At 37.4% G+C, this 9,972-nt stretch overlaps 1 protein-coding gene across 1 annotated transcript; it reads right to left on the bottom strand.

The window, feature by feature from the left end:
* Nucleotides 1-3,638: 3,638 nt before the first annotated feature.
* LOC130730085 (sigma factor binding protein 2, chloroplastic) lies at nucleotides 3,639-4,343 on the bottom strand. The gene has a single exon (XM_057581975.1). It carries the CDS (start codon nucleotides 4,292-4,294, stop codon nucleotides 3,845-3,847), a length of 450 nt encoding a protein of 149 aa, XP_057437958.1. The 5' UTR covers nucleotides 4,295-4,343; the 3' UTR covers nucleotides 3,639-3,844.
* Between the last annotated feature and the right edge of the window lie 5,629 nt (nucleotides 4,344-9,972).

Genomic DNA, 9,972 nt, shown 5'->3' with positions numbered 1-9,972 from the left:
TTATATTTTCATTGTCTGGGTTGACATTTGGTTTTAGTTACTTTTATTCTGCACGTCATTGATCGAGGCTAGTGCCTAAATTGTTTTTTACTAAATATGATAATGTATGTATGATTATGTATGAACATATATATGTGTATATAATTAGGATTGTATGATTTCTATTTAAATTGTGTATTCAGCTCAAAAAGCAGTAGTGGCACGAATGTAGCTAATATATGAAGATAATTTTGTCCATTGTTGCTCGAAACATTTGGGTCTAAGATTGTCCTATTTCAATTAATTAAGTCTCTATTTTTACATTCAGCTACACTGTTTTGTGGAGGTGTGTGAGCACAAAAAGTTTGGGGAAGCATGCCATTATGAAAGATGTCTAACTCAACCCAAAAGTTAGCTCAAGAGTTAAGATTTGCACAACCATATATAAACAATTGCTTGGCCACATCTCTAGCCAATGTGAGACTCTAACACATTAGAATTCATGAAAGTCTAAAATTGTGTAGACAAATATTCTCAAGCATTGTGCAAAGTACTAATTGGAATACGTACCAAACTGATTTTTTATTTCATTATAAAGAGTCTGGAAGATAGAAAATAATTCAGATAAATTGTCTATTAAAGTTAATTAAGGCCCAGTTTGGAAGAGCTTATTTGAGCTTATCTGACAGCATAAGCTCTTATGCCAGTGTTTGGGAGAGCTTATGCAAACAGCTTATGGTCTGCCATAAGCTATTTTCAGCTTATTTTTATAAGCTACTCAGGATAGCTTATGAAAAACAGCTTATGCTTATACACAGCTTATTTTTAATTTATTTCAATAAATTTTAAAAAATAGCTTATGAATAAGCGCTTATGTCATAAGCGCTTATGACCATAAGCGCTTAATTAAGTTGTTTATCCAAATGGGGCCTAAGTACATCCAGAATAATAATCAAGAAATGTGACAAAATATTTTGTTTCTAACCTAGAAACATTGCGACTAACCCAAAACATTATAATGAAATAAAGCAAATAGAATAGAGATTATATTAAACATTCTTTCTTCTTTCTTGATCCTTGCTTCATCAACTATACTCCATTAGCTACCACTGTCCACCATTGTTCTACTTACTTTTTTTTAATAAGCATATAATTGTCTTAAGACAAACTTATAATTATGGAGAGGGATTATAAAAACTTTATAATTTTAGAAAATGTTAATAGTGGTGGCACTACTACCTACTGAAAATGTTAGCCATATAGAATATGGATCCTCTCATATGACATACACATAATAGAGATCTAAGCCATCAAAACTGATTTTTAATTTTTTTTTAATATATTTTAATGGATAGATCTCTCATGCATGTGGGTCATGTCACCATTATATTCTCCATATTCATGTTGTGTATGTGTGTAGAACAAAATTTAAATTTCAAAAAACAAAATCAATTTCCATTAAAAAAACATCAATTTTGCTTTATTCATTGTCAACAGAACTTTAGAAACAAACTGCCACTGCAGCAATAATGGTAGCTATTCAATCAGATCTTAATTAAGAAGGACGCTTGTTTGGTAAGGAGCAAAAGTTTTCTCCCATCCACAAATCACTCCTCTAGTATTTGAACCATTAAATGTAAATAGTAAGTGGTTGATCATTGAAGGGTTATCTTTTTTTAATGAACTGGGTTCCCAACTTCCCATTTCTCCATCCACCCTCTATATTTTTACATCAAGTTCTAAGGTTCCAAGGTGGTTTTATACATTTGTATATACTTTCTTTCCTATGTATATATTTACTCATTTTTTTCTTATTATTTTTATATCACAACATCTAAATTTTTTAAAGGAGAAATATATATAAATAACGGAAACGTTCAGAAACAACTCATCTCAACAATATGGGTACAGTAACCAGCTGGTCGACCAAAAGGCCGACTAAAATTCAAGCCCCCAAGAGTTACAACCTACCGTGAAGATTTAATAAAACTGTGAATTACAAAAGATAAAACGTTAAAGCCCGAAAAATCCCATGGATCAAAATCCTAATAACAAATCATTAAAGCTCAACAGACCTAGATGCAAAAATCCTCTTTATTTGCTATGCTCTGATTTTGGCCTAATTCAAAAAACCTTGTCAATCCCAAATAAGAAATTATTGGATTCAAATCATGGTCCATAAGAACATTCTTGGCTTTCATAACTAAGGATTACTCTAAGTTGAGAATCTTCATGAATAGTCCTCTTGCAACTCCATTGATGAAGCTTAGTTCTATTCCAAACTAGTTGCTTTTCCTCATTGAATAGGTGAAGGTCAATAGGTGAAGGTCAGGGCTTGAAAATTGCATGTATTCAAATACTAGCAACTTCTCAATTTTCTTAATGCTAATACTTCATTCTTGAACTCCTCTAAACCTTGACCAAACCTTTCAACAAGCCTTTTGATATCAATATCATTCTCAACTGGTATAGAACATCTCCTGATTTGGGTGACTCAGTTGCACCACACCTCTTCCATAACCACCCAGAAAAACGACTCGACCAGCGAACACCACTTCCACTGTCTAAAACGACGATACGGAACCACCAACACAAAACAACCAGCCAAAACCACGGGACAAACACCGCGGCGGCATGACGATATGCGTAGCCTAAGGAAGAAGCCACCACACCTGAATCGGGAAGATCAGAGGAAAATAAGGAGAAAGACTTTGATATCTTTTCTAAAAGGTCAGAACCCATCCTCCTCGCTAACCAAACAAGCCACCATGAGCATGGAAAGAGCAGATATGGCCTCAACAGGCTAGCACAAATCTGGGCAAGTTGCAAGGCTCGCCAAAGCGCGGTGGCAAGTCGAGGAACCAGAGATCGTATGGTCCGCTGATAGCACTAGAGTGGGCGACACGACGACACCGCAGCAACCCGTCAAAGAAGACGAGCACGACGACCAATCCATAGCTCGACCACTGTAACAGGAAGATAGAACAGTAAGGGCAGATGCCGTCACCTTATTGAAAACTAAACAGCCAAGCTCAGATGCCAAGCATCGCGGAAGACCTGGACATCGGATCTTGGAAAGGACAGAGGAGAAGGAGAAGAGGAGGTAAAAAAAAGGGCAAGAGGCAAAAAGGGTTGTCGTCACGCCGCGCGCAGCGGCCACCACCCAAGGGACCTAGGTCAGGAGTGAACAGAGGAGATAAGAGTTTTAGGCACATCTATTATATTTCCAGTTTCTCTCTATTCTATTTCTATCTTTGTACGGTGTGAGGGTGTAATTTGGATGCAAATTATAAAAAAAAATAGTATCAAGTCCATTCTAAAGAAAACATATCAATAATTCTTGCACCTAGCTTTGTTTTTCTTAATTATCTTTACACTAGAGAACAAAACTGAGCTAGCTGCAACTCTTTGAAGAAAGAATCAAATCAAGCTAGCTAGCTTCCAATAATTCCTAAGGCAACTTAAATTGATCCTATTACAAAACCTAACTTCCAAACCTTTCTATCCATTGCCTTGTATAAGAACAAATTCTGGACCAAATAAAATAAAGAACATATTCAAATTGAACAAGGTTAACATTTCAAGTTACTGTTAATTAATTCCGTCAAAAAAAAGTTACTGTTAATTAATTACCAATTCCAACATCAGGTTCAGTACTCTTGCATAAAGTAATGATAAAATTAATTAATACTTACAAATTAACAAGCAATACATATATGGATCTGACATATTAATAATCCGCAATGAACAATTGAAAACAGTTATAAGCCTAAGAAACTCGACCTTACAGATTGAGAATAACTAATTATAGTTACAGTACACTGCAAGCGCATCATGAGCATCAGAATCAGAATCAGCATCAGCATCACCACTCATGAGGGTCGTAGAAAACAGTTGGGGGAAGCAGAGCTGAAATATTCTCCAGCATCTGAGGAGTGAAAACACCATCATCAACATCATCAAACGGCTCAAAACTCTCAAACGAGTTAGAGTTGTGCCCTTGATAAGTAGGATCCAACGGTGGAGCTGGCACCACGAGGTCAACAAGATCATTTTCATCATGGTCAATGATCTTCTCCACCATCTGATTAGGGTCGTCGTAGTTGAATCTTGAAGGGTCAGGTGGCGATTCAGCGTCCTGGCCGGTGAGTTCTTGCACCAGGGCCATGAACTCTGAAGCACTGGTCTTGATCTTCATGGGGTTTGATATGTACACTACCTTGATGGGTTTGGTGTGCTTCTCTTTGGGTTTGGTTCTTTTTGTGGGTGTCCTTTGTTGCACGCTGCTCATCATCATCACTGAGTTGCTGCTCATGGTTGTGGTAGTATCCGTGTGTTCATAGACCTCATAATCCAAATATAAAGGATAACAACAACGTACGGATCTTGGGCTGTTATTTAGAAATAAATGTTTTGGTGGGCCCACATGGCATAAAGCCCACAGCCACCGGAACGGGATTTATCTCGTCCAACAATCAGCGGAATAAAAGTAGAATATTCATTTAATGTCTTTTGTATGTACATCTCGACCCTCCAAACGTTATCGTGCATTTAGCCTACATTCACCACACTACAATGAGAAGTACTTTGAAATCTTTCACTATCCTAGCGTGACAATGTTAAGTAAAATTGTGCATGTATCGTCTGGGGTTGACGAGGGCAGGGAGTGATGGTCGGCCGGTGCAATGAGAAGGCATGCACAAATAGTGATTCCTGACAAGTGTAACACCCCGATTTCGGTGGCGTCACTTTAGTAACTAAAAGTAAATTTAATGCGGAAAAACGTAAATATTTTTTTTTTTTTGATAATAACTAAGACAAGACTGAATTAAATAAAACCCAAATGCGAAAGGCAACAGAACTAATATACAATATATATAGCATCCCCCGCTGTAAATAGCGACCTCGTCACGAGTAACCTCCAATGACGGAAAGTAGAAAAGTGTAACGCCCGTAGGCAAAATGTACAATCCCAAAATGTTAGGTCAAGTGTCAGCAACACAAGCCCTAAAAAATAAGAATAAGTTAGAGCTAGGACACTAACACCCAACCTTAATAGACTCTAATCACCCATCCCCCATACTTCCATCATCGACTCCCATCTGGTCATGCATGAAGTCCGGGTCCACGTCGAAGGCTCAATAGTAGTCATTTCGCTCCGGGTCTTCCCCGAACGACGAGGAATCACGGAAGAATCCACCAACGACATCTGACAAAAAGGGCATACATAGCCCCCCAAACACAGGTAGCACGTGCAAGGGTCAACTTACGGAATATAGGATAGAGAATACAAGACACCAGATAAAGTATAAGGGGTATATATATATATGTTGTCTATATACATATAAGTTCTGCATTGTCTACCCTAAGGTTTAAACATAGCATGTTATCAAATCTCTAGTACAATTCAATCATCAAAGCACATACGATATTTATCAACATCTACTCATCCAAATCCCCAACGAATATAATTAGAGTGCATGATATGTCAATGCAACGTCAATCTCGACGATTCCGGAAAGAGTAGGCTGGGCACGTTTGAGTCGGTCCTAACACTGGCATTGTGTCGACCATAACCCCCGAGTGTCACTTACAACCTTGACATAGCCGGATCAGTCCTAACCCTGCGGGTCGACTTTTCCCTCCGCTATGCCCGACAATCAACAGGTCGATCCTAACCTCACGGTCGATCATATCCCCCGTCGATGTCCGAATTACCCGAAGGTATAAACTGTACCCGAAGGCATAAACTGTACCCGAAGGCATAAACTGTACCCGAAGGCATAAACATTATCTCATGATGATCTCCAAATCATCCGACTCATCTCCATCCGATGGTCAAAACTACTCAACGAGCAAGAGTATCAACATACTCGGAAACTATCAATTTCCCGGCTTATCCCTCGGATAGCCCAACAAACCCCGCTGCTCCAACAGCACAAGAGTATCAACATACTCAAAACTTCTCAACTTCCTCAACACTTGGATCCGACGACACTTCTCGTTTTCCAAAAACTAAGATTTGCATCCCAAGCTTCCTTTCGAGTTTATTATCATTATTTGAAGATGTAGAGGTTGTTTAATGTCTTATGAGTTTTCTTTACAAAATAGTATCCTTTTAGTCTTATCGCAAATCCTATCAGTTCTCGGGATCTCCTAATCCCCAAATGACACCAGAGAATGTCTCGATCCATAAAACACCATAACAAGGCCCGAATCTCATTCGTCCTATCAAACTTTCTCAAAACTCTCAAAATAAAATCGGCATGACCTGCCCGCTATTCTCACTATTCAGAAACTCAGATTTCATTGCTAAAGCATAAATAACTCAGCACCATCAATCAACATGTCATATATCAACATAATAAGCAATAACCACATAGCACTTAGCATATAAGGCATGCACCACACATCCTAGATTACCCACATAGCACATAGCATGTAAGTCAATCTCCAAAAACATTCAGTAGATGAATCATCTACATTGTCAGCCGAAGCCTCAGAAAACTTTTCCCAGTCAATCACAAACAAGTGCATAAACAATAAATCAAGTCGAATTCGTCGACACCTAAAGCATTAGCTAGTAAGGTAAGTTGCCCTTACCTCTAGTTATTCCAGCGTTCTCCTCAAACGTTCCTTCACAATGAGCTCCTTGATCTTCAGGAAATTCTTCAAAAGAACCTTTAAAGTAAAACCACAGAATTCTATCAAAATCTATCGGAAACTAAGCTATCAATGCTCACTAAGGTTACACGAAGTAGTTCATACTCCGAGGTACGATAATCTAGCGCGAAAGGACAAGTTTTCGGAAAAGGAATTTTCCCCCTCCTCCCCTATAGGGCTCGGCCACTTTTCACAATTGTGGGGCTCGATTTTTCTTCGATCAAACTTGGTTCCTATGCTTTCATTAGCCGTAACTAAGGGTATTCTGAACTCGGAAAAATTATCGGATCGAAAACTGTCGCAGGGGTATTTTGGTCATGATTTTTAACTTAGAAATTTCAAAACTGAAATCCCAAAAACCAAATTTTGCAGGGACGTTACTAACGACGTTTATGACAACTAATCCTACTAACACTAAGCTAAGGCGATAGTTTTTAGCCTAAAGGTTGAAGCTTTACCTCAAAAACTCCAAAAATGGGTATTTAAGGCTAAAATTGATTCCGGCGGAATTCCGGCGACATAACGGAAAATCTAATCCGGCAGAAGTGATCTTGGGCACATATAGAAGAGGTTTAGAATCAGAAATGAAAGATTCAGGATAGTTTTGCAAAAACCCATAAACTATCAGCTCAGAAAACTCTACAGAAAAGCTATGGAAAAAGCGATCAGAGGTAAGGATTAGCGACTATACCTCGAAGCCTTGAAGTAGCAACTAACGGATCAACGATCAAGCAAGCGATTAACAAAATTCTTCTTCCTTCTTCCTTGTTCTTGGCCGCGGGTTTGAGGAGAGAAAATGGAGGAAAATTTGAGTTTTTCTTCCTTTCTTTGCTATATATAAAGGTTGGAAATTCGCGGGAAAATGAAAGTTTCGCGAATCTGATTTTTCCGGCGTCATTCTCCGTGAATTAATAGATATGTTTTGGCGAAAGAATTCCAAAACTAAAATGAGGTCTCTTTGTATTTTTGGCAACTAATGCATAGTCGGTATAAAACTATTTTACCCGATAAGTTGCTTTTTGCATCGAATGTCGGAATGGAAAACTTCCTTCTGAAGAAAGATTGAAATCATCAAGAGAAATGGGTGTACGCGAGTGGAATATTCATTTGAAGCTCTGAATAGAAAAAGTCTTCATTGTCAAGAATTTCTAGGGTTTTGAAATACCAGGGTTTCGGTTTCGGCAAACTTCCGATGATTGGAATCGGACGTTCGTAGATCCTAGAGTTTCGCCTCGAAACGATTGTGATATATGGAAAAAGAGAAGTTCTAACATTTCTCTGAAGATTTTTGGAATTAACTTCCATCGTGCCTATAAATGAAAATTAGCTATATATTAGGGTTTCTGACCTAGGTTTAAGCGTATAACGATCGTGCTATAACTTTTATCGACTTCGATACGATCCTTTGACTTTTCCTGAACTTTCTCCTTCATAAATTTATTTCATTTGGTAAACTCTTGTTCAGGTTTCCTTTCACGATACATCAAGCCTAATCGTAAATGGAAATCTCTTCCACTTATTCTAAGCTTAAAAACTCGGGTCTTACAACAAGATTTCTACATGAGTGAACACATGGCTGAATCGATCCCACGGTACCATAAATAGGGATATTCCAATACCGTATGAATATGAGACTATACATATGAGAAAAACTAATAAAATTTGTCAGATATTAATTACTTAATGTGCATCTTGTTTTAAGTAGCTCAGTCCATAAAACTCTAAAGTTAAGTGTGTTCGTCATGAAAAAAATTTAAAATTGTACGGTTAATCTCTTGAGAAGTTTTCTTAGAAAGCGCATGAATCTCTTGCATTGTTATTGTGAGACTCGTCGTCAGATCAGGAAGTTTTCCAAATTGATTTTTTTTTAACAACTGTACACATGGAATAAAGAAGGGGGGTAGTGTTTGATAATTAGGGGAAAGGGGGAGAGTGTCCTATGAAAAGACAAAAGGGGAGAAAACGATGGAAGGAAAGTGATGAGTGACTGTGAGGGCGTTCGGATGGGGCATATGGGGAAGTTATTGCGAAGGAACGGAACGGAAGAAGGGAAGCTCATGGACACTGTACGCGCGTGTGCACCTTTTTCTTTTATTTATTTATTGTTTTAAAATCATTACTATTTAGTATTATTATTGTACGTCATTTTCTCATATACATACTGCATCTACTGTTGCCACATTGGGCTAGTCCCACAAATGCAAACTCAGTTTCCTAAAATAACCGGCCGGGTATACCTTTAAAAAAATGTGAACTCTGTTGTATTTGTATTTTCTTTTATAGGTAAGATACTCACATTAGATAATTCAATATAATAATGACAAGTAGTAATTGAAACTATAATTCTTAAAAAGTATGATTTTGATGCAATAATGCTCTTGTTTACTAGGTAACTCAACTGCCCTCTAACGATCTTTGATGGCGTTCATCTCGACTTTAAATTAGTTGCAGTGAATCTCGATCATAACATTAAGTCTGAGAGACATGTTTCGATCAAGGGAGACGTCTAACACTGATTGAGTCGGTGTTATTAATCTTAAGGTACATTGTTGGAAAAATACAGGCGTTCATCTCGACTTTAAAGCAGTTGTCGTGAATCTCGATCTCAAGAGTGAGTCTGAGAGACATGTTTCGATCAAGGGAGACGTCTAACACTGATTGAGTCGATGTCATTAATCTTAAGGTACATTGTTAGGAAAATACAATTGCTGACTCACTTTATTACTATGTCAATCATTTTGGGTTCCATACCTTAACCCAAAATAAGGTACCACAACAAACACCTAAAAATGTATACAAGAGAGATAAATGAGCTTCGTCTTTTAGACAAGTCGGTTTTACACCATCTTTGGTGGTGGATTGGGTTTGGATTTTGAACTTGAATTTTAAAAGTAGGTTAGTATAACTTGCATTTTGGCGGGTTGGACGATCGGCTCAACAACTCATATTTTTACTCTTAGTTGTAGATTATGTTTTGTCTAAAATATTCATAATTGCATGACAATATCGTTTATAGTTACCGGTTGATTATTATTGATCACTCAAATAAACTCCTGCATATGATTGTAGAGCATACATTGTAAGGTTAAGAAGCTTTTGTGATTGCGTACGAAAGAAAAATGGACAGTTACTAATGATTTTGTGAAGGTTATTGACATTTATACACAATCATTTTCATTAAGGTTAGAGTTATTATTTTTAATAAGACATGATAAATATTTGTATGGTATTGTCATCGGTGAAGTTTTTTTGTTGAGCTCATAACTTCAAAGATAAAGAACAAATATAATGTTGTGATTATTCTAATTTTAACATGTTGAATGCATAATT

The sequence above is a fragment of the Lotus japonicus genome, chromosome 1 (genome assembly GCF_012489685.1).
Source record: "Lotus japonicus ecotype B-129 chromosome 1, LjGifu_v1.2".
In the NCBI taxonomy this organism is placed as follows: domain Eukaryota; kingdom Viridiplantae; phylum Streptophyta; class Magnoliopsida; order Fabales; family Fabaceae; genus Lotus; species Lotus japonicus.
This window is presented reverse-complemented; position numbering and strand designations above follow the sequence as displayed.

Excerpts from the sequence above, each read along its gene's own strand:
- LOC130730085 (XM_057581975.1), bottom strand. The coding sequence starts at position 4,294 with ATGAGCAGCAACTCAGTGATGATGATGAGCAGCGTGCAACAAAGGACA.